This window comes from Salmo salar, chromosome 21, assembly GCF_965601325.2.
Source record: "Salmo salar chromosome 21, fSalSal1, whole genome shotgun sequence".
Classification (NCBI taxonomy): domain Eukaryota; kingdom Metazoa; phylum Chordata; class Actinopteri; order Salmoniformes; family Salmonidae; genus Salmo; species Salmo salar.
In genome coordinates this window covers 30,403,875-30,428,749 of record NC_138311.1, presented here as the reverse complement: position 1 = coordinate 30,428,749, position 24,875 = coordinate 30,403,875, and the positions used below count along the sequence as shown (strand labels likewise).

Sequence of the window (24,875 nt, the reverse complement as noted above, 5' to 3'; positions counted from 1 at the left end):
TCATGTGGTGTTGTTATTCCAACATATGTTAGCCTGGATGCCAGTCTTAGACTTTAGCTTCAACACCATCTCAGGCTGGCACCCAGGTTAACTAGACAGATGCAGCATGTCTATCCCAATTACCCGCCTTCCCTTCCATGTTGTCTCTGCCAAGCTGAGATCTCCTACACTGAACAAAAATATAAATGCAACATGCAACAATTTCAAAGATTTTACAGCGTTACAGTTCATATAAGGAGAACAGTCCATTGAAATGAATGAATTAGACCCTCATTTATGGATTTCACTTGACTGGGAATACAGATATGCATCTGTTGGTCACAGATACAGTGCCTTAAAAAAATTGTAGTGGTGTGGGTCAGAAAACAACCAGTCAGCATCTGGTGTGACCACCATTTTCCTCATGCAGTGCGACACAGCTCATTCGCAAAGAGTTGATCAGGCTGTTGATTGTGGCCTGTGGAATAGTGTCCTACTCCTCTTCAATGTCTGTGTGATGTTGCTGGATATTGGCAGGAACTCAAACACGCTGTTGTACATGTTGATCGAGAGCTCAGTGGGTGACATGTCTGAGTATGCAGGTCATGGAAGAACTGAGACATTTTCAGCCTCCAGGAATTGTGTACAGATCCTTGCGACATCGGGCCGTGCATTATCATGCTTAAACATGAGGTGATGGCGGCGGATGAATGGCACAACAATGGGGCTCAGGATTGCATCACGGTATCTCTGTGCATTCAAATTGCCATCGATAAAATGCAATTGTGTTCGTTGTCCGTAGCTGCCCATACCATAACCCCACCTTCATCATGGGGCCCTCTGTTCACAACGTTGACAGCAAACCGCTTGCCCACACGAAGCCATAGACGCTGTCTGCCATCTGTCCGGTACAGTTGAAACCGGGATTCATCTGTGAAGAGCACACTTCTCCAGCGTGCCAGTGGCCATCGAAGGTGAGCATTTTCCCACTGAAGTTGGTTACGACACCGAACTACAGTCAGATCAAGACCCAGGTGAGGACGACGAGCATGCAAATGAGCTACCCTGTGACATTTTCTGACAGTTTGTGCAGACATTCTTTGGTTGTGCAAACCCACAGTTTCATCAGCTGTCCAGTTAGCTCAGGGGTTGGCAATTCCAGTCCTTGAGGGCTTGATTTGGTGTCACAGTTTTGCCCCAGCCCCAACTAACACACCTGACTCCAATAATCTCCTAATCGTGATCTTCAGTTTAGAATGCAATTTGATTAATCAGCTGTGTTTGCTAGGGATGGAGAAAAAGTGTGACCCCCAATCAGGCCCTCGAGGACTGGAGTTGCCCACCCCTGGGTCAGCTGGTCTCAGAACATCCTGCAGGTGAAGAAGCCAGAAATGGAGGTCCTGGGCTGGCGTGGTTACACAGTCTGTGGTTGTGAGGCCGGTTGGACGTACTGCCAAATTCTCTAAAACAACATTGGAGGCGGATTATGGTAAAGAAATTGACGTTAAATTCCCTGGCAACAGCTCTGGTGGACATTCCTGCAGTCAGCATGCCAATTGCACGCTCTCTCAACTGTGTTGTGTGACAAAACTGCACATTTTAGAGGGGCCTTTTATTGTCCCCAGCACAAGGTGCACCTGTGTAATGATCATGCTGTTTTATCAGCTTCTTGATATTCCACACCTGTCAGGTGGATGGATTATCTTGACAAAGGATAAAATGCTCCCTAACAGGGATGTAAACAAATTTGTGCACAAAATTTAAGAGAAATAAGCTTTTTGTGCATATGGGACATTTCTGGAATCTTATTTCAGCTCATGAAACATGGGACCAACACCTTACATGTTGCGTTTTATATTTTTGTTCAGTAATGGTTAAATCCCATGTTAAAGACTTACAGAAGCAGATATTGTTGGATTCAGCAGCAAAACGGTGTCAACACAACTGTGGTTTTTGATTGAGTCACCTTTTTGTAATTATACAGAGCTTCTCCTATTTGCTTTGGCAAGACATCTGTCGTCGCTCACGCCCCCTCCTACTAAAATGTCAGTTATGTGGGTGTGGCTGAGAAAAACACTGACAGATTGTCAGTTATCAGCACACCTGTGGAGAGCTCTCACAGCAAAGAACTCAAATGTTTATCTTCTTTTGTGATCCTCATATCCACTCCCTCAAAGAGTGCAAAGACTTGCAAAATCCATAGGAATGCACTTCCTTTATTTGTAATTCGCCTTCATTTTTTCTATTGTATTGAAAACATCTCTTTGGGACTAAATAATTTGCCCGACGGGGTTGTGTGTGTGTGAGACACATATTGAAGGGGTAGGCTTCATGCACTAACCATACAAGGATCTATGTTATCTTTTAACGTGGTATGCCATCTTAATTCCTGTTGCCTTCACACGCGAGCTCCAGCATTTCAAATGCAAGTTTCAATCCATTTTCACTTTCCCTGTAGATCTAATTGTGATGAAGCATAAAGGGGCCTGATCCCAAAGAAAAGCCTTTTTTCAACCACTGGAATGCATTCATTGCCATGCTCACAAGATCTTTCATTGGGAAAATTGGCTTGATTCCGCAGCTTACATGTGTATGCTCAGTGATTTGTAGAGGGGATTTTTAGGCCTTTTGGCATGTGCTGTGTCTGTTGGCAGAGGTTCCTTTAGACTAGTGAGACTGCTGGAGCAAAAGCCATTGCCTCAACACCTCAATGTGTCAGCATGGTGTCTCTGGAAGGAAGACTGGCTGCCCATTTAGTGCTACTACCGCCAGGTAAAGCCTACTGTACTGTCAGTGGAAATTGACTCAGCGTTCATGTACTCTGTGTTCATCAAATCATATTCCCATGCAGTATGTGGGGATAGTGACATCGCAAGACACTTTCAGTTTTTCCCACTGTGTAATTCTGTGGAACCCACAATGGTTTATTTTGAATCATTTTGAACCCCTGCTCATCACATACCATAGCCTATACTTGTTTTTAGGGGAAATATGAACCACTGCTCATCACATACCATAGCCTATACTTGTTTTTAGGGGAAATATGAACCCCTGCTCATCACATACCATAGCCTATACTTGTTTTTAGGGGAAATATGAACCACTGCTCATCACATACCATAGCCTATACTTGTTTTTAGGGGAAATATGAACTACTGCTTCCCCATCGCCTCCTGTCTCCCTTTTCTCAGTCCTGTGTCTCCTCCTTAACACTTCAGTGTCCAGATGGTCTTCCAAACCCGCTCCGTGGGAGTGGAGTGGAGAGAAAGTGAGACCGAGCAAAGCGAGTGCTAACTGAGAGACCACAGTGTGTAATTGAGAACTGTCAGGCAACCCAAGTGTAGGGCCCTGATTGCTCCATGTTCCTCCCAGAAGCCAGGTTAACGTTTCAACATGTGCCCGCCCTACGCACTCCATAAAAAACAAGTCAACTTTTCACTGGCAATGGCATAATAAAAGCTGCTAATGAGCTGATTAAAGACTCATAAACACAGCTCCCTGACTCGGGTGTAATTTGTTACGTTGTTGCCTTTTTAAGACATTCTTATTCTCATGCAAGTGTCTTTGTACCATACCAGTAAAACATTTGCCCATACTGTGTTTTACGCTCATCGAATGACTCTGTCTCTCTCTCTCTCTCTCTCTCTCTATATATATATATATATATATATATATATATATATATATATATATATATATATATATATCTAATATGTAATGTTCTCTGAGATTGAAGTGAGACATCCAGAATGCTCTGGCCAAAAGTTCACTATCTAGCTCTCATTTCTCCTCTCACGGAAGGTCTCCATCTCTGGCTCATCAAAGATGATTCCCCCTGCTGACCAACATATTGGACTTTCCCATACGAGGAAGCGGTGGTGGAGTCTGACAGTTAGCTGCTGGGTCTCTGTGTTGGAACTGGGGCAGAGAGTCTAAATTGATTGGGGCTGAATGGTCACTGTGGTTTGGGCCTGTCCCAGTGGCTGGCCAGAAGCAGCAGCCCAGCAGTGGTTCCTCTCTGGGAGACCCTCCTACTGGCTATAGCAGTACCACTGGTTCTGTAGCAGTACCACTGGTTCTGTAGCAGCCAGCTAGCAGCACCAGGAACACATCAGCCTCTAGCCACTCTATCCTATGAAGGTTCTGAACACATGCCCCTTTTTCTGCGGTGGCATCTGATGTCTGATCCCCTTGGACATGCATGAACGTTCATGTTTTATTACATTTAGCCTTATTGAGTTTGATTAGTTGAGGGCGAGCTGTTGTATTTACAGCGAGAGGAATTTGACCATTATTGGTGTATTTTCATTTTAAATTCTTCATCTGATATGTTGGGCTAGACGACTTGCGCTGCAGTCTCTTCTAGGATCCGCTTTGATCCCAACATCCAGTAAATAAGTTCCACATGTTTGAAAAGGGAATCCCAAGAACATTTTAACTAGGGGTATTATCTATTAACCATCCTCTCTGTGTACAACTGGAAGAGGTTGGGAGGGAGCGAGAGTGAGGCTGTATCGGGTCCAGACATGAGGTGGAGGAGTGAGCTGGGGGGGGTTATGCTGATGCATTTTCGTAAGGAATTTGTCAAGGGCAGAAGAGCCAGACAAAAAATTATAGCTATTGAATGGATTTTGGGAGTCGCAGCGACTGTGCTCTTTGCTCTATTCTGAAACGAATCCGCTTTGGCCCTTGGCCTGTTACCTTCTTTTGTAGAAAATTGTTGATTTTCTTTGAAAGTATGTGGGGATTCTGTAACAAAGAGGTGTGAATGCTGATTGTGGTGTGTACCGTGGAAGTGGCTGTGTGAGGTGCTTGGCACTCAGAGGGGAGAGCGAGTGAGACAGAAAGAGAGCAAGGGAGCGCGAGAGAGAGTACCCTCTCAGGCTTCGCTCACACTTAGCTCTTTAATGTGGCTGGCTCTTTGGAGCACTGACACCCTTCCTTCTCCCTTTCACAGTGCCTGGAGCCCTGCAAGGAATCCTGGGACCTGAAGGAAAATCAGTGCCAGGACTTATGTGAGGTACGTATGTCACTATTGCCACCACCTCTGAGTTTGAGTGCTCCCTCTGGAGTGGGAAAATTCAATAAGGGGAAAGTCTGAGGGAACGAAGAGCGTCAAGTAAAGTGGAGGCTCTTTTTTTCTCTACTGTAATGTAATGGCACTCTGTGTAAGATTGAATCAAAGCTGTTTTAACTTACTCACCACTCAAATTAGTCTTCAGGTTCAATGTAAACAGGACAATCCCTGTTAGCTCGCTGACCTGCCTGTTCAAGCACTGGCACACTCAACGCTACAAGTCACCTGACACACATTTTTAATTTGCCTTTTCTTCTGTACACCTCTTCCCTTTCCTCCTCCCCCTCCTACCTCACCCTCTTCCTCCCCTTCTCCTCCTCCTACCACCTCCTCGTGCCCCTCTACCCTCCAGCCCCTCTTTCCCAAGAAGCACTATGAGTGTTTGACTAGCTGTGAGTTCCTGAAGTCTGTAGAAGGGGTGAAACAGGGGGACTGCTCGGCCCCTGAGAAGGCCAGTGGCTTCGCTGCAGCCTGCGTGGAGAGCTGTGAGGAGGATGGAGAGTGCTCCGCTGTCAAGAAGTGCTGCTCCAATGGCTGCGGACACACCTGTCAGACCCCCAAGAACCTCTACAAAGGTACAATGACACGTCATAATAGGACATGTACTGTACAGGCGCCGTATGTGACATCATTGGGTACAACACTAAAGCTAGTTACTGTACACAGGCCTTTGTCATATTCGGTTATTCAAATACAGCAGTAGCTTTCTGCGCCTTAACTTTTGTAAATCATCTTCTGTTATTATTTAGCTAGGCTATGCCTTTTTAGCGGTATGTGTTTGTGCATGCACGATGTTACACGTTTCATGAGTAGTGCTGCAAAATCCATTTAGCTATGCAGTGAACCATACATTTAATTTTATTCAAAATAGACCAATATTTCACTTGAGTTTCTTTGTCTCCACGCAATCCCCACATTCTGTACATGCTGTATTTTACGATACATCCAGTGTGTGAAATTGTTCTAAATCAGCTTTAGGCTCACAAATGGAGGGGGAGAGAGGGAGATCTGTTTTAATGGGACTGCCTGAGGTGATATGCGGGATGTTTAGAGAGGAGGAGAGCGCACAGCCCATTGTGGAAGAGCGAGAGAAGACTCTCTCAGTGCCTCTGGGCCGGGAGATAGAAGCTGGAGCTTCTTCAGTTGTGTTTGTCAGCAGCACACTGACTCTCTCTGGCTGCTGACAGCCTTGGACCATAACAAGGCACAAGGCAGGAGAAGTGGAACGCCTGAAACCTGCCTTTTTCAGTCTTTGAAGCAATGCAGTGACAGAGCTGTGGTTATTTTTGAAGTGCAGACACAGACGTGTGTGTGTGTGTGTGTGTGTGTGTGTGTGTGTGTGTGTGTGTGTGTGTGTGTGTGTGTGAAGCATGCATTAATATATATTCTGAAAGAATGGATGTACAGTAAAGGCAATGTCATGGACAGGAGATTCTCAGCCTGTGTGGATGGAGAAAGATAAAAGGAGAGGTATCATTGAGGAGTTGAATACAGGAATATACTGTACAATTAGATACATTCACCATAGAGAACAGACAACAGACAAACGTATATAGAGCCAAACAGTTGACTGTCCTGTAAATCCTAATCCAAACACAGCCTATGATTGATCTGTATTGGTATCAGATTTTCACCTGTTTTAATTAGCAGTCTGCTTTACGTCATGATTGAATTCCAATCCTGATCTCCATTGTTGAAGGTGTAATTATGTGCTCACGGTGTGGAGAGAGTAATTGTTTCTGTATGTGCACAAGTGTGTGTTCAGGATGATCCATAATGCTGGAAGCCATTATTCTGACGCGAGCCGGGTGAAATGGAGCGTTTCCCCCGCGGAGATCGCTCTCAGATGTGTGTGTGTGTGTGGTGTGTGTGGGGCCCTGTGTGTGTGTGCAGGTGAAGGTCCCCAGCGAGTGTGTGACAGCGGAAGAGTGCGCTGTAGAAAGCAGAGCTCTTTGTGCGTGTTATGTCTTTTGAACATAAACACACAGAAGACCACTACAGGGCCTTGGTCCCATATGTAGAGCTTTTCTCTTGACATCAACAGAACTCAGTGATATTCCATACTATTCACCAGACTGTAACGTCTTTTTTGTTCAAAGCTGTACTAGCAAAGTGGAGTTTTGAATAAGATATGTCTCTCCCCCTTTTCCCTCAGCCATGATGGGTTGGCAGTCATTTGTGATAGATGGTTATTCTGTCACCATACTGGAGATCACTGGAGACCAGTGTGGAAAGGCAGTCTTGTTCTCAGCCCGTGTCCTTATGTAAATCTGTCAGTCTTTACTTATGGTCTCTCTCCCTCTGGAGACACTGTGATGCTTGATCCTCACACTCGCCAGCCGCCGCCGTCGTCCTCCCCAGCCATTCACAGCTCCACACCACTAATGGATTTAAAAGATTGAACAGTGCATGACCATCCTGGGGTATGGATGTATTGCTGCCTCTGTGCTCCAAAACAAAGACGGTCATTTGATGCACGTAAAATGTGAAGCAAATCTTCGTTGTTAACCATCAGGGACCCATGTAACCAGGTATATTGATGACTCTGGGAACTATGGCATGACACTGAGCACTCATCGGTGTTTCAAGTGAATGGGAGGCCATTGTACTACAATCACCTTTTGAAGAATGTATTGTTGGATGTGTTCCTCCCACCTTGATTGGTGCTTGTTTGCCACGGCCCCTGTAATTAGCCAGGTCATTATGACAGTGTGTGTGGGAGCACTCAGCATTATAATCCAGGAGCGTTATTGTTGGCACGCTCAGCTGAATGAATGCTCCGCTCTTGATGACTGTTCGTCAAGGTGAACTTCATGGTTATGTTTTTTGGATGGGGCAGAGCAAGCATGTGGCCATTGGAAGATGAATCCTGTTAGTACGGTTCTTGGATGGGATCTGGCCCCATAGGGGTAGTCTTTTGTAGGGGTGCAAGCTAAGAGAGGGTTTAGGGTTTGTCACTTTGCTGCATGTGGATGGATGTTGGATGAAGAGACGGGATGTGTGTGTGTGTGTGGCTGAGGGAAGATGAATCATGGCGGAGGGAGTAGGAATGCTGTGGTATTGTGTTCATCACACACACTCTCTCACACACACACACACACACACACACACACACACACACACACACACACACACACACACACTGGAGCTGTGAAACCTCAGCACAATGGCACACAGCTGTTCCTCTGTGTAGAGCCTCTATCTACGAGACTCCAGACTGACTCTATATGTGTCTGTCAAATGGGCCCACCTTCATCTCCCACCCGCAATTTAATGCGTATCAATCAATCACGTTAAAAATACTCAATAGAGATGTAACAAGTTGAAGCAGCCTGCTTATGCAGCACCGGCAATTCAACACTATTTTGAGCACCTTGTTTGCAGTTACTTTGACTTGAGTGTGTGTTTTTTATACTGTGTGCATTTCATGAATGCAGAGCAGCGCTAGGCGCTCGCTCTCCTCGGTTCGAGGGGAGAGGTCCTTGGGTAAGTAAGTGTGTGAGAACGGCAGGTGATTTATTGAGAGGTGTGGGATTTATTCAGTGTTCTTCTGTACTCCTGAACGCTGCGTTTCCAATCTCCATCTCATTAACACTCAGCCCAATGCTCAATCAACAACTCACTACATCTCAGCTGAAATAAATCCTCCAGGAGAGAGTTAGTCTGTCATGGACACTCACTTTTCCCTACACCGCACACTTAATAAATCGGATTTATCGCACATGGGCACATTGACAGAGTTTAAATGGGTTGAATGTGAGGGACAATGAGGCAAACGGATTGTACACGTGTGTGTGTTTGTGTGTGTGTGTGTGTGTGTGTGTGTGTGTGTGTGTGCGTTTGCATGTGTTTTGACATGGAGAGAAGATAATGTAAGCTCCTAGGCTTTCCACTACCTCACATACCCAGAGCCTAACTGTCTGTGTCCTCCCCAAAGAGACAGCTGGTAAAACACATTCTCTCTATCCAAGACTATATCACGGTCTGCCACAGCACCATGACCATGATATTGACCCAGTGGACTGTCTCGAACAGTGTCTGTCAATCGCAAATCTCTGATGCTTCTCCCAAAGTCTTTCTCACAGTGATGATGTTGTGTCTGTCCTCAATCAAAGATTATCTATTATATTGACAAGATAGCCAAGTGACCGCTCTAACAATGGAAATACATGTCCTCAATGATTGAAGGCAGGCGAGATCAGGTGGGACCATTCTAGACATTGAGAGGGCAGATACACGTGTGAACAACAGGCATAACTAAGTGGTTTTTCTCAAAGTTGCCATAATGCCATGTGATGTTAATACATTTATAACAGCCTAAATATTACGAGACTTCTATTCATTCAAATAAGCCTCACGTAATTCGACACTCTCATAGACCTCCATACAAAAAAGGACTTATCTAAATCACCTGGCTTCGCCTCTTCCTCTCTGCCTAAAGTCACTCACAGTGATGATGTCATGCCCCATTCTCTCCCTAACTCCGTCTCACAGTGATGTCAATGAATGTTTTCAGGAGCACCCCTGAAGCCCAGAAAGGAGCTGGTGTTTGTGGAGCAGCCGTCCGGAGGCCTGGTGATCCGCTGGTCCTCTAAGTTCAACATCTCTGTGGAGCCTGTCCTGTACGTGGTGCAGCGCCGCTGGAACTATGGCATCCACCCCAGTGAGGACGACGCCACAGAGTGGGAGACCGTGGCACAGGTAGGGCACCACACCAAGCTCCTTCTCTGACTACCTCGATGCTGCTGGAGGATTGCGCTTTCATTCACATAGAGTATATTGTGATCAAATAATTTAGTTTAGTTATCCTAAATGAATTACATGGTCAGTGCTTTTTAGGAAGATGAAGAATCAGTGATGCATTATTTGGTGGAAAAACCAACCCTAAAACTAAACCATAATATGTTCTCCACAAAAGAGATGGACATAGCAATGTCGGGGTGGTACTCCACAGCTGTGGAAGCACTGCACTCAATCACGCTGTCGCACACTGTTGCACATTCCTTAGTCGCAGTGTCTTTGAAAGTTTGGCAAAGAGAAACAGACAGATGACTGATGTGGCAGCAACACTCACACGAGCCGCGACCCTGTGTGACCTTTAACCCCTGTGTGCCTGCTCTCTCCCATCTGTCGCTCAGACTACAGAGGAGCGCATCCAACTGGCCGACATCAGAGCCAGCAGATGGTACCAGTTCAGAGTGGCTGCCGTCAACGTTCACGGGACCCGCGGGTTTACTGCCCCTAGCAAGCACTTCCGCTCCTCCAGAGGTAGGCTATGTCTGTGTCTGGCAGAGTGTGGGGGTTGGGTGTGTGTGTGTGTGGCCCCTACTCAGTATCAGTTCCTGTGTGACACTCTATCCTTCCATTTGCTACAGTCAAGGGCTATGAACAGGTGGAGACTTTGGGACAATCCATTACAGCCTGATTTGTCTCAGTAATGGCCAATTTCCCCATTTTGTTCATGGACAAATCGTTTTTTTTGCATGTTTGTGTGTGTGTGTGACTTTTGCCTGAAATTCAATCAACCCTGCAGTGAGGGAAACCCCCACACTGCAGTGACGTAACATTTGTTCCCGTGCTGGAATATTCTGCAAGATTACACCCGTAATGCTCACATTTATTAAAAGCAAATAACAAAATGGTTTTGGCGCAGTGTCTTTAAATATCCATCACAACCATACGTAATCTGTTTCTTTTTCTTTCCCCTACCTAACAAACCTGAACCGTAAGTCCTTTTATTAAGCATTCCTCGCCCCTCCGTCCCTAAAGTTGTCCACTGAGCTAAATGGAGATTGATGCACACTGATGCCGAACAGAGCACAGAAAGTCATCAGAAACCCCTGTGCGTGCAGAACATGTGCTTTTCTATATAGCGATGCAACCACACCTTTGTACGTTTAACTCTTCAAAGGTGGGGCTTTCCCTCTTTACAGCCGTATAAAATATAATATGTCCGAATTAGTCAGGATATTGCAGGTTTCAACTGCATGTAAGTTATTGTCTGGCTTCCAGGGAGAATGAGGTAAGGTAGGCTGCTCAGTGCTTCAGATCTGTGTTACAGATTAGCACTGTGTTTGATAGTGGGCTGAGACTGTGCTGATGCCTGTCCTACTCTGAGTGTTCCTATGTTGAATGACTCTAAACAACCCATTAGTCTGGATTACAGGTTTATGAATGTAATATTGTGTCTAGATTTCATCTGAGGTAGAGCAGATAGTTTAGTTTGAAGTGTAGAGGCAGAGCTGTGAGCAACGTACTGCAGTTCACTGGGATCAAGTTGATTTGGCTCCAGATTTGACCCTTCGTCTGAGTTCTTGTGGTGCGTTTGCTTTACCAACATGGCTTGTCTTCATCTTCGATATGAATAGCTGAGGAAGTAATGAAGGCATTTTTTGTTTTCCATAGTCTATGACAAGATTGTGGTGCAATATTCACCAGGAAACCAAAACAAAGCACCTTGCTTCATCCTCATATGTTTTGTGGTAGTGGTAACTGTATGCTGCCTGAATGACCTTTCTTGTCATTTATATTCTAACATGAAGTCCCCTGGGTGTTCTGACAGGCTGTGTGACATCTCCAGACACCAGGTGGAAACAGGATTGTGCTGCAGGCCTGGAAACTGACCTCCAATCAGTCCCATCAGTCCCACAACACTGATGGATGGATGAGAGCTGCCACTTGATGAGCGATTGATTCTGTCATTCCATTGTTATTTACATAGCTCAGCCTGATCATCTGATTGCAATTTCGCACCACCATACTTTGTTTTGGCAATTTGCAAAAAACTCACAGCATATTTATATAGCATGGATAACACTAGCTGGTTCACTCAGAAACGATGTGTCCAATTGCACTTTGAAACCTCAAATATGTTTCAGGTGGGAGAAGGAAGGAAGGGGAGATGCGCTAACAGTAACAGGGCTGTAGTCTCCATCATTTTCTCATTAACGGGCCTTTCCCTCTGGTCTGGCATCTGGCCCTGCCTCTGCCTGGCCCTGCCTGGGACCCTGGCCTGACATCAGTACTGACTATATGTGGCAGCCGGCAGCAATCCTGGGGCAGACCCCATCTGGCCAGGCTCTAAACAAGCTCCGCAACATCATCTTACACATGCACGCTAGGTAGACTCAAGTTAAGATGGAATGTGAAAGTGAGCAGCATGTGTTTGGTGACCACTGAGCCGAGCTCTCCGTCCTGTGTAACGCTGACGTGACGTGACACCTGTCATAACATTTCATGACAGATTGTCAGTGGTGGACTAATGACTTTACACCATCATACTGGCTGGGCCTCTCCATATGGGCCCCTCTTATTCTGGTCTCTCAGCTGCACTGCAAAGCTGTCTTAACTGGTGCAAATGTATCCTGGTTAAACCAAACGTCTGATATGATTTTAAGCAAGGATAAACACATTGTGGTTTAAGTGATCGTCCATTTGAATTCATCTCAATTTTTTGTTGATTTGTGTTTTTTCATTGGTCTGTGAATCTCCAGCCACTTATTAGCACCAAAAAACCATCGCTGCTGTCACTTTTCTGCCCGTGCCGTTATTTGTGGTCGCTCCCAAATTGTACAAACAAAAACAGCTCCATCATGATCTTTCTGTCTTCCATTAAGAAACAATAGTCTTTCTGTGTCTAACATTATCCTCCTCAGTCAATCCCTGAATTAAAGCTTAACAGCTGGAGGGAGAGAGAAGGAGAACTGCTGTGGATTACATGACATTAGAGTACTGTGTTCCTGGTCTCTCTCCAGATCCCGCCGCCCCTCCCAGACCAGCCAGCCTGCGTGTCACCAACATGACGCTGGGTGCTGAGGGGACGGTGTCAGCCCGTCTCAACTGGACCCTGCCCTCGGAGCCCGACATCCCCGTCCATCACTACAAAGTCTTCTGGAGCTGGACTGTTCCCGGCAAGTCGCTGGTGCCGTCCAAGAAGAAGAGGAGGAAGACCACCAACGGGGTAAGCATCAGCTCTTCTCTTCCCGTCTGGGTGATGTGTCTGCGGGTTGGGAGGCTAGACACCTGAGGGCCTGGATGGGCTGGTTGGATCAGACCCATCTCAAGCTCAGCCTCGCTCCCCTAGTCTCTACACTGTATATAAGAACCACAGGCCCCACAATGGAAAAAGATCAGCAACGTAAGGCATTTAAATACATAAACTCTTAAAGCAATCGCTCATGCAGCACGGCGCACTGCAGGCCTTTTTCATTGTTTTATTTCCTCAAACAAATTAAATTCCCCTTAAACGCTTGGTTAAGCTTTGAAAGAAAACATAACATATGTTTTCCTCATTTACGGCTAGATAGTGTCACAGGGATGTGTTCCTTGGATAACTTAACCCATATTTGTCAAGGTTACTGTTATTTAGATTGACTACTGGTAACCGAGGATAAGTCAAGGTCCTTTAGCCCAGTGGTTTCTTATTAATTGAATAACAATTAACAAGCTGTCAAATGAAGTGGTTTAGCAAGTGCAATAGTATCAAATGTCTGTTTAGCTTAGCATCGCTATGAGAATAAAGCAAAAACGCTATTGTCTAGACAGTCATTCCACTTGTGCTGACTTAGAATCTGGAATTAGTGTTGGTAACCAGATGCAGATGTAGCATGGAGGTGAGAAAGCTGGGAGACACCAGATATCTTTTGATACTTTGGCACCTCAGGGCTTTGAAAGCAACCTGCTGATGGTGGAATATCAAAACAAGCACTGGTCAATAACTGGAGCCTATCAGGCTCATGCTGCTGGAGGAATGCTGAGACCTAAACACACCGTAACGAAGCCCCAGGGGATGGGAATAACACGGACCGTAAAGCCTCAGGCCTAAGACTCTATCACTATCTCCTCTCTCTCCATGTTGGTTTAGACCAGCACACGTGTTCCCAATAAGGATGGTTCTTATTCCCACAGACCTGGCTGGGACTGGGCTAGCCTGGGCTGGGACTAGACTGGGACAGGGATCTGAGTCATCTGTTTTGAGTGATATGGTTGTGTTCTGGCCACATTGTGTTCTGGCTGTGGTTGAAGTGGTGTTGTCTCTGGGATTTCAGGCCCAGAGCTGGGTGGATCTGGAGGGCCTGCTGACTAACAATAGCTACACAGTGGAGCTGCAGGCAGTCACCTACTGGGGTCAGGTGCGTCTGAAGAGCTCCAAGGCATCACTCCACTTCAGCACTGCTGCCCAGAACAATGACTCTGGTAAGGCATCATGGGACATCGAGTCTAAACAAGGCTGCACCCATCTGACTTAGTGATAAATAATGTCACTGTTTAATTGTTTTTCTGAATACATTTTACAGTATTTATTAGCATAACTATTGGTAAGATCGTAGATGTTTAAGCATACTGTAACCTTCCCATATTAGAGCTTTGAGCTGCATTTGGAGATTTTATGAGATTAGCTGGACTAGAAATCCAATGTTAACTTTTCTTTTCCTTCTCCAACGCAGTGAAACCAGTGTCCAAGAAGGAGGAGGTTATGATGCCTGTTGGCTCCACCCTTGGCAAGCGCCCGGCCGGCCCTCTGGAGGTGGGCACACCCTTCTACCAGGACGGCCAGCTACAGGTCCGCATTTACTGGAAGAACCGAGGGGGTACGTACCATATTATTGTAACGTGTGTGGGCCTTGGCGCCGACCCTACTGTAATTACCACATCATTCTGCCCTTCATCAGGCATCCTTGCATCCTTTTATTGGCTAATCAATGTCGGGAAATTATTGGTTCTCAATTGAGTTAAATCTGTAGGAAAAGCTATTGTAGATCAACTAAATGAAACGGGTTGTCTTTGAGCTCAGGGTGAGTTTAAATCTACTGTGGACCAGGAGGAACGGCGGTCTAGGATGTTCTGTTAGCTGAAGAACAGTAAACACCGGAAACGAGAGGGGCTCTGTATGCTGGGGTTTATTGACAGCTGTAGTTAATATGAGCCCTCTCTCATATATTAGTGTTGAAACCGTCAATTTTGTTTTACAAGACCTGACGTCACCCTCCAGAAACACACGGACGACATGAAAGAGTTAAAACATTCACCGCACGGCAGTGTCCACAAACTCCTTAGACCCCGTTCCCCAGCCCCTACGAAAATATGGAAACCTTGAAAGGCGTGCTCCAAAGGTAGCCAGTCAAGTCCCATTCACTGGACTATGTTATGTTGCTAATATACACTACCGTTCAAAAGTTTGGGGTCACTTTGAAATGTCCTTGTTTTTGAAAGAAAAGCAAAAAAAAAATTGTCCATTTTAAAATAACATCAAATTGATCAGAAATACAGACATTTGATACTATTGCTAATGTTGTAAATGACTATTGTACCTGGAAACGGTAGATTTTTTGAATGTAATATCTACATAGGCGTACAGAGGCCCATTATCAGCAACCATCACTCCTGTGTTCCAACGGCACATTGTGTTAGTTATTCATTTTAAAAGGCTAGAAGGCCAGCATCCTGGAGTCACCTCTCCACTGTTGACGTTGAGACTGGTGTTTTGAGGGTACTATTTAATGAAGCTGCCAGTTGAGGACTTGCGAGGTGTCTTTTTTTCAAACTAGACACTCTAATGTACTTGTCCTCTTGCTCAGTTGTGCACTGGGGCCTCCCACTCCTCTTTCTATTCTGGTTAGAGCCAGTTTGCGCTATTCTGTGAAGGGAGTAGTACACAGTGTTGTACAAGATCTTCAGTTTCTTAGCAATTTCTCGCATGGAATAGCATTAATTTCTCAAATGAAGAATAGACTGACGAGTTTCAGAAGAAAGTTCTTTGTCTCTGGCCATTTTCAGCCTGTAATCGAACCCACAAATGCCGATGCTCCAGATACCCAACTAGTCTAAAGAAGGCCAGTTTTATTGCTTCTTTAATCAGAACAACAGTTTTCAGCTGTGCTAACATAGTTGCAAAAGGGTTTTCTAATGATCAATTAGCCTTTTAAAATGCTAAACTTGGATTAGCTAACATAACGTGCCGTTGGAACACAGGAGTTATGGTTGCTGATAATGGGCCTCTGTACGCCTATGTAGATATTCCATAAAAAATCTGCCGTTTCCAGCTACAATAGTCATTTACAACATTAACAATGTCTACACTGTATTTCTGGTCAATTTGATGTTATTTTAATGACAAAAAATTTGCTTTTCTTTAAAAAACAAGGACATTTCTAAGTGACTCCAAACTTTTGAACGGTAGTGCATGTCATCGCCAAGCCAAACTCCACAGAGCGGAGCCAGGAATGCCCAGGCTGGCCTGGCTGAGGAGAGGAGAGGCCCAGTGGTGCTTCTGATGGAGAAGCCATCTGCTGAGTCGCAGAGAGAGAAAGAGACCGAGAAGAGACGGAAGTCTTCCTGGTCCAGAGTGATTAGCAGGGCTGGCCCGGGCTCCGGAGGCTGAGTGATTGTGACTGGGTTGGCTAAGCTTTCAGTCCCAGAGTGTTGTGGAGTTAGTTCTGGGCTCGCTCCATGGCCTAGCCTGGGGGGATGAATACACTACACTACGCTGCAGCAGTCCTAGTCTGGCAGGGTGATGGTGTGGTGGGCACAGACTCAGCCTCTAACTGGGCTGATGATGGATGGCTCTGGGTCTGCCTCTGGGTCTGCGTCTGACCACCCGGGTTATACTGGAAGAAGGAGAGCGAGAGAGAGAGAGAGAACCTGGTCCCTGATAGCCTAGGATCAGGTTTCTCTTCATCAGACTCTGTGTTCAGAACTTCAGACTGAGGGACAGATTAACTCAACGCTGCTGATTACTGCACACGCTCATTCTGAGGCAGCTCAGCATTGGGACACATCTGGTCAAGTAGGATGGTCTATCTGTACTGTTTCATGAGACATAGGTTTATAAAGGACTGTCTCATAGGGTGAGATACAGACAGACAGGCAGACAGACAGGCAGACAGAGACAGGCAGGCAGACAGACAGGCAGACAGACAGACAGACAGACAGACTTCTGAGGCGAGCTCTCAGCCTTGATTTATGTAACTGCCGCGCTGCTCTATACCTGATTTAATGTTCCTTCCCTTTTTTTTACGTACCTCTTCCTCTCTGTCAGCTCGGCTACGCATATCTTGTTTATTTTCCTCTAATTTCCCGCTTCCCCTTAATTCCTCTTTTCTGCTTCCAAACTGCTGGGAGGCTGAGCACGCCAGATCCGTGTCGAAACCTTCAAAGGCCTCCTTTTATCTCCCAACCGCAATCCAGGCCCCTGCCAAGGGCTAACACAGCGTAACTCAATTATTAATCGGAGAAGTATAATTTCACATCTGAACGCACACAGCCAGATGAATAATAATTCCTGTAAAATAACAGGGGGCAATGGGAGCATAAACAGCGCTGATTAGCCAATGAGGGTCTACGGTTTAGTAATGAAGCGAACTGGGGCTGGGACCCGGGGTTTGAGACTGGCGCTGGTTCACCATTGCTGAGGGTAGTCCTTTAAACATGGTCACGTTCCGTTGATGAGATGATTCAACACAACATTTAGGAGAAATATTTGAATGTATGTATTTAGTCGTTCACTCTTTTTATTTCTTATTTTATTATGTTGACATTGTCACGTTGAGATGAGTCACATTAGGAAATGTAAGAATCGTGTTTTAATGCGTTTCACCAGCTAGTGTATCAGCAGCATCTGTTAATGCCTGATAAGATCAGACTGATGGTGGGACACTAAAAGAGAGTACTCAGACAGTCTGACTGGGTGTTACTGTAAGATAATGTATTATACGATAAGATCATTTTATCCAACAAGCAAGTATCATGTCTGATAATGTCTTTGTCATCGGGTCCTTTGTTGTTTTTGCACCAGGTCATTGACTACTCTCATCTCTCTTCCTCTTCCTCCTCTCCTCCCAGATCCTTTGGTGAGTCGTTACCATGTCCAGTGGATGCCTGAGTACTGCAGTCACAACGAGACCAGAGGACCAGAGAAGTCAGTCACACAGGTCTGTCTCGTACCCCAAATCATCCTTCTATCAAAGTACAGTCATTGCTCCAAGTGTGTGTGGCTGTGTCTTGTTCAAACACGAAGCAGATTTCATTTCTTTAGGAAAGCAGCTCTAGTGTCGGAACCAAACATCATGTTGTCATACAGAGTCACATGTATTTATTTTCCAATATATTTGACGTACAGTAGGTTTTTAAAGGACCAAAGAGTTTGGTCTGCTTTGTGTTTTCATTTTTGTCAAGAAAAAAATATAGCGACGCTGGTATCGTCACAGCCCTACAACTCAGTGGTATGCAATGTGCCCGCCAGCCTTTTGTCTGGCACTAAGAAAAGACATCTCGTGTAAAGAAAAGGGCCCCACTCAGCGCCTCAGTCCTGCTGTGCAGCTTTGCAGCGGGTAAATCAGCGACTGTTGTTTTGATTATGACTCAGTCGGTGTGGTCAAACATGGTGCACTGCCCAAACATGGTGCGCTGTACTAAAACAATGTTTTCGGGAATGATGGACCATGCACCCCCAGCATGAGCACATTGGGTGCAGGGGCTGGGTGTATGTGTGTGTGTGTGTGTGTGTGTGTGTGTGGGAGGGGGGGGCGCTGATTGAACTCAGCGCTGTTCCAGGATGGCATAGGCCTGGCAAGCAACACATTCTTCAGGGAGCCCTTCTCTGGTTGCTAGGAAATACACATCCTTTTTCTAGAGATCCCTGGGAAGGATTCCAGCACAGCGCTGTCCTTGTCTCTTGTGTGTGAACATGGCGCCTTGGTTCATTTTTAATCAGGGCTGTTGCATATCAGAGAGAAAACACTTGCCCTCTGAGTTCACAACTATTAGTGTAGAATGTCATTATTACAAATGGAAGATTTAATTCCAGTGAGCCACTAACAGAGGCACATCCAATCCTTAAAAGTGGTCTCTTTGCTGTTATACAGATTAAAACCATCCATTTTCGGTGGATTGACAATGGAACCCTGTTTAAACTATCCTCCTTTTTAAATAAAGCCATACAATTCAGAACATTTATTACAGCAAATAATATGGCTAAACTTCAATGTACTGATAGAGGGTAAACCAATGTTTTTCAAGATAATGTATAGTATAAGGTATCATGTTTATGATGTACATTGGAAACAACTATGTTAAAATTGTCATACAAGCAGTTAATCAAGGTGTATGGAGTTGTATGCTCAATACAAAATGATAACCAACTCATCGCAGTTCTGTCACAAAAATGGAAGAGGCAATTACTTAAATAGAAAAGAGATAATTAGTTTGTCTGCCAAAAATGTATAATGGCTTAAAATGACCAATGTAGAATGTGTCAGTTTCACTTAAGGTCAAGAGGGTTAACAACTATGCCGCATAAAATTCAAGATGGTTGGGAACAGATTTACGATGTCCCAATAACATGGCATCGGGTTTATGAACTGATATACAAAACAACAATTGGCACATCAAACCTTTCTTTTCAATTTAAGCTACTATATAAAATTCTTGCTACAAAGTCAGTCAGTCAGCCTTGTGCAGACTGCCACGAGGAAACCGAAGCAATAGAACTTATCTTTTGGTACTGTCCATTGGTGGCTTGTTTTTGGAGTCCGGTCCAGTAATGATTGTTATGTCATAATATCAGAGCGCGGTTGGACCACAGTCAGTCAATAGGAAATATCATTGTGCTCTTGGGTAAAATGTTTATTTTGGGGAAAATTTGGACTGAAATGTTGCAGATAGAGAGTTTGAAGTCCCTAGTGAGACACCGTGGTAGAATGAAGTTATGTATTGCAAGAGGAAATGGTCATTTAATGAGAAAGCTGGGTTGATCTGTGGCTATCTGAAGGTTGGAATTAATGAGTGTGGGAATAAATACATACACACATGCACAGTATCATGTTTGAGGTCCTCCAATCAGGTGTGAGGGTGGGGATGTGATTATTGTATGTTTTGCATTTTTAGTTATTTCTGTTTTCTGTTTTGGTTTCATGCTGTGAGCAGTGTGTGTGCTGGTCCTGGTGGTTGGGTATGCTCGCTTCCATGCCCTCCCGGGTGTTGGGTGGGGCTTGGTCCTTCCCGCCATTGGAAAATCCCTTCGGGTCAAGGGCTTTGCCCTGCTGGCGTCTGGGGACGTGCTCACCCAATCAGCAGACTGATGGGAGTGGCCATTCATATTATATTGTATTGTTGTTTTAATTTGAAAAAATCATAATAAAAAAGATCAGCCACTCAGCAGGAAATCTTCATGTTTCCTGGAACAAATGTCTGAAATAATTCAATTAACATGTCATTTTCATTTCAAATGACCCCGAAATGCATTCTTTTCCCCTCGTCTTTATCAGATACCCCTTTTTATATTTGTGTTACACTTGGAACCCATCAAAATAATCAAATATTTTTTTTCATTGTAGTTTGGAGGACTAGTGGGTTAACCCTTAACATGTGAATGTTCAAAGTGGTTCAGTAATGTGGGCCATGTTCCAGGGCATAGGGAGGGAACCTGATCCTCTCTTGGCTCCATGTATTTAATTATCTGTGGTGGTTCCCTGGGACGTGACCTGGGCGATATCATGTCAGGGTACTGAACGTTTAATGTGTCTCTTGGCTCAGGAGAACTACATCAACCTCCCGGGCCTGCTCTTCTCCTGCAAGTACAAAGTCACTGTTCACATGCTCAAGTCCAAGAGGCGCGCCAAGGACGAGAGCACCACCTTCCTCACCCCGTCCTGCGCCACCATCAGGAGCAAGAGCCACAAACACATCCCCTGTCCTGGGGAGGAAGGTGAGTCAGCTGCCCAGTACAACCAGGTCATGTTATGTTCATACTCTTATTGTCATGTTGCATTATGTGCCCGACTCCAAGACTCTCCACACGGTTGTTGAAAGAGGCTTCTTCTTCTCATGTTATAGTAGATTTATTTACTATGACTCATTTCTTCCCAGCCTACCACATACAGTTTACATTATGCCAAGAATACATGTCCATCAGATGAGTGTTTTTCAACATAGTTATTCCGATCTCTCTCTCTGCAGCCCCACTTCCCAAAGTGTTGGCTAAGTCGGAGAATCTGACGGCGTCCTTCTCCATCCACGAGGGAAATGTCACAGGCAACTTTCTGTGGCGGGTGTCACAGGTCCTGGCCCATCAACGAATCACAGGCTTCCAGGTCACCTGGGCCGAGGTCACCACTGAGAGCCGACAAAACAGCCTGCCCAACAGCATCATCTCCCAGTCCCAGATCCTGCCTCCAGTAAGTCTATTCAACTCCGTTGTATTCAAATAACAATTATTCCTGTAGCGCAAATTCTTGTTTGGAAAGGTACATGCAGTCACTCACTTTAGAATTGGTTATACCAGGAAGTGGCTATTGTAATGTATTTGCTTTTGCTGTAGGACACAAAAGCTTAGCAAGGATTTGAAGGAAAATGTTATCAAGAATATATTGTACTTTTCCCAGGGACACTGCCCTCTGTGTGCTGACAAAATAAGTGTGATCTTCAGCATTTCATTATACAATGCCTGCCAGGAGAGGTGTTTTAAGGAAACACTGCATTGCCCTCTTTACATGAAGAACTAGATAAGCAGTGGTGTGCAATCATACACAGAGATCTGAGGGAGGCGTCCCGTTAGAAGTTCTCCTCCTCCTGTGTTTCATCTACCTTCCCTGCTTCCTCTTTCATCCTGTATGAGCGCGCTGAAAAACCCACTGTTTTACATAATCTCCTGGATCAACAACACGTTCCGCCTGTCTGCGCCACCCAGTGAGCCGCTCGCAGCTCTAAAAATAAAAACACTCATCACTACACTCAGTTTATCAGGCAGGGAAAGAGGGAAAACAGGAGAAGTCTTTATTTACCTCTGTGGCTGAATAGAGAGCAGGTGGTGGATGGGATATAGCCCAGGTTTACCTAACAGATAATTCAACATCTTAACATCAGAACGGACAAAAACTCTAGACTTCTAGGTGAAAAAAGTTACACAGGTACCAGAAAGTGATACTAGCCCTGAAGTCCAACCGAGATGAATGCTTTAAACAACAGTCTGTCTGGGAGAAAGGTATTCAGTCAGTCTTGAAGGACAATTAAAAGTTGATACAACATTGCTGCTCAAATCCTTTACAATTGTAGAAAATGTTTCACAAAAGAAAATGGAAGCGGATAGAAAATGTCATTAGTGTGAGTTCTTGACTCCAAAAAGTAGATAAACTTTGATTTATCCTTGGTGTCTGAATGCTTCTTACATACAACATTTGGTATGTCAAATAATGTTTTCTACAGTGGCACCAAAGATGGTTAATGGTCTTCTCTTGTGCTTTAACCCCTTCAGGACCATAGTCTGCTGGTGGTGTCTAACCTGCGGCCAGCCACGTACTACAGACTGGAGGTCCAGGTGATAACGTCAGGAGGTGAGGGTCCTGCCACCATTAAGACCTTCCAGACCCCCAGTGTGTTACCAGTCCTTCAACACCGTAAGTACTCACTCACTGACTACAACTGTTGCTCTCCTCTAGTCAGCCACATGACTGTGTCCAGCTAGATTTAAACAGAGATACCATAGCTCATTTGAGCAAATCTGTGACTCTCCAGTGACCAGTATATTTCTTGCATGACCGCAGATTACTCTATTTTGATCATTATTCTGTAGTACCATTAGGAACTGAAATTGACATGAATTTTGTGTGTTGTAGGACCCAGACTCAGGCAGCACCATCCACATCACCAGAAGTCCTCAGCGGAGAGACATTGAGACCCCTGACCCATCAGACCCAGTGGGACAGGAACCAATGTCTCTCAGCACCTTCACCCAGGGAGGGAATACAGTGTGGAACCAAACAGCAACACAGCAGACCATGAAATCTGACCCCAACCTATGTGAAATGGGTTCACCTTCAGGCTGCACAGCATATGCTTTCCCTCAGTCCTTCCTGATTCCATCCACTGACTGGACTCTCTGCACCATACGGTTAGATGCATACTGATATGTAGGACTCTTTTCTTTAGGACTGGTTGGTTCATTCTCCTGTTATTTATGGGACACTAAGACTAAGTTGGTTAAGGAGTTTAGGAATTCTCAAACTGTTTGTTCCAATAGAAACAATAACAAAACAACAGTATATTATCAATTCCAATTGTATATCTTTGTATATCTAGAACTCAAAGATTGTTAGATTATAAAAGGACAAGAAAAAAGTAAATCACATTTTGTTTGAATGTCATGCTAACTAAATTGAAAACAGGTTAATAACAGTGGAGAGAACGGCATACAATTGTAAAACACAATCATGTATTCATTAAGAAAGGCGCGTGTTCACCTATTTATTTTTGTTTTACCAAGTAAAAAGATGTCGCTTAGGCATACCCTATGTACTGATGAATAATGTAACTAAAACCAGTGTAGTTTAACCCAGAATGTTTCTCATAGTATGTTGCATGTAGAAGTACATTTGAATTTAAACTGTAAATAAATGACAAGCTTCAAATTGAATGCTTGTGATGGTTTTGCATGTCAAACGTTAGTGTTCTGTAGGCATGAACATGTCTGTTACCTCTTTTGGATATGTTAGCAATGTTTCATTAACAGATAATTATATGGGGAATAATATGTCATGTTTATTAATGAAATTATAACTTTTATGTGGAAATTATGGAATTTTATGTTCTATGACTGCAGAAATATTTGTTGTGGAACAGTCAGTGAATGTCTATTTATTTATGTGTGTATTACAAAGTTTGATTTGTGTGTGTGTGTTGTGTTTTAGTCTAGTGTTTTTGAACCGGCAAAACATCTTGTAAAGACATTTTGTAAAAATGGAATTGTAAATATAGTCTCATGTTACATGTTATTTTTCCATGGTAGAAACTGTACAAACTGGTAAGTAATAAAATAATCCTTAACCTATTCCTTATGCTTTATCCGCTTAATTGAAATTGCTGTGAGGAGTCAATATGAAATGGTGTATATTGTCTAAACATTGGACTATTTGGCAGATACTGGTGCTTATGTTGGCTGTGTAGTCCATAACGCCAGACTCCAACACAGCATATTCACTGATCTCCACAGAAGCTTGAGACATACAGTCCAAATAAACAGGTCATTCAGAGCTTACCAGAAAGCCATGGCTGGAGTTGGGTGCCCTGGACATAATACTCTCCTTTAGACTACAGTATTGTGCCCTGCCAGTGGCGTAAAGTGTGCTGTTTGTATTCGAACAGCTTTAAATCCTTTTTGTCTCAATCCCTTCACTCTTTCAATACGCTGTGGAATGTTGACATTTTTGTGAGTACTTAAATTCTTCTGGTATGAGAGAGAATACAGTAAACTGTGGGAAGTCAACTGAAATTAGGATAGGCCAGAGGTTTCAGGTGTTTTCCTTGAGTTTTGATGTTAATCATACCTCACAGATGCTTTTGCTACTTAATGGTTATTTGTTGGCTGTGACGAGTCAGTCAGCTGTCTGCGGCTGACTCATACCTTCTACGCTTGTTGGGCCAGTAACACCCATACAACACCCATCAGTGCTGGCCAAGTGTGTTGCCTGATGTAGTTTTACATAGTCTGGACATCCTGACATTTGTTTTGAACGACCCAGCATGTTACACTTGGTTAGCCCTTATGTCCCTTGTAATGTCTACAGTGCTATTTTAGACCTCAAATTCTGGTTTGCTTTTCATATACACAACTGACAGACAGCCGATTTACTGTAGCTCTCCCACAGACCGCTAAGTGTTCTCTGCATATGGGTTTTATACAATGGTATGGTCTCAAGCTATTATGGAATCTATTACTGTTTTATTAATGCAATATCATGAATCTGTGAAAAGTATGATAATTGCACTGTTTTGTGGTATATCAAGATTCATGTTCAAGATTATTGGATTAGTGTACTGTATATTGCCA

The 24,875-nt window shown here is 44.4% G+C and overlaps 1 protein-coding gene across 1 annotated transcript in view; it reads left to right on the top strand.

Annotated features, from left to right (window-relative positions):
* The window catches only part of anos1 (anosmin 1), a 55,292-nt gene extending 31,416 nt beyond the window's left edge, over positions 1-23,876 (top strand). The window contains exons 3-14 of the mRNA XM_014164844.3: positions 4,937-4,999; positions 5,409-5,631; positions 9,573-9,757; positions 10,195-10,324; positions 12,811-13,016; positions 14,104-14,251; positions 14,503-14,646; positions 17,897-17,985; positions 20,588-20,759; positions 21,011-21,228; positions 22,305-22,446; positions 22,666-23,876. Coding sequence (XP_014020319.1) covers positions 4,937-4,999; positions 5,409-5,631; positions 9,573-9,757; positions 10,195-10,324; positions 12,811-13,016; positions 14,104-14,251; positions 14,503-14,646; positions 17,897-17,985; positions 20,588-20,759; positions 21,011-21,228; positions 22,305-22,446; positions 22,666-22,724 — 1,779 coding nt within the window. The 3' untranslated portion in view covers positions 22,725-23,876. The remainder of the gene's footprint in view (positions 1-4,936; positions 5,000-5,408; positions 5,632-9,572; positions 9,758-10,194; positions 10,325-12,810; positions 13,017-14,103; positions 14,252-14,502; positions 14,647-17,896; positions 17,986-20,587; positions 20,760-21,010; positions 21,229-22,304; positions 22,447-22,665) is intronic.
* The last annotated feature ends 999 nt before the right edge of the window (positions 23,877-24,875 follow it).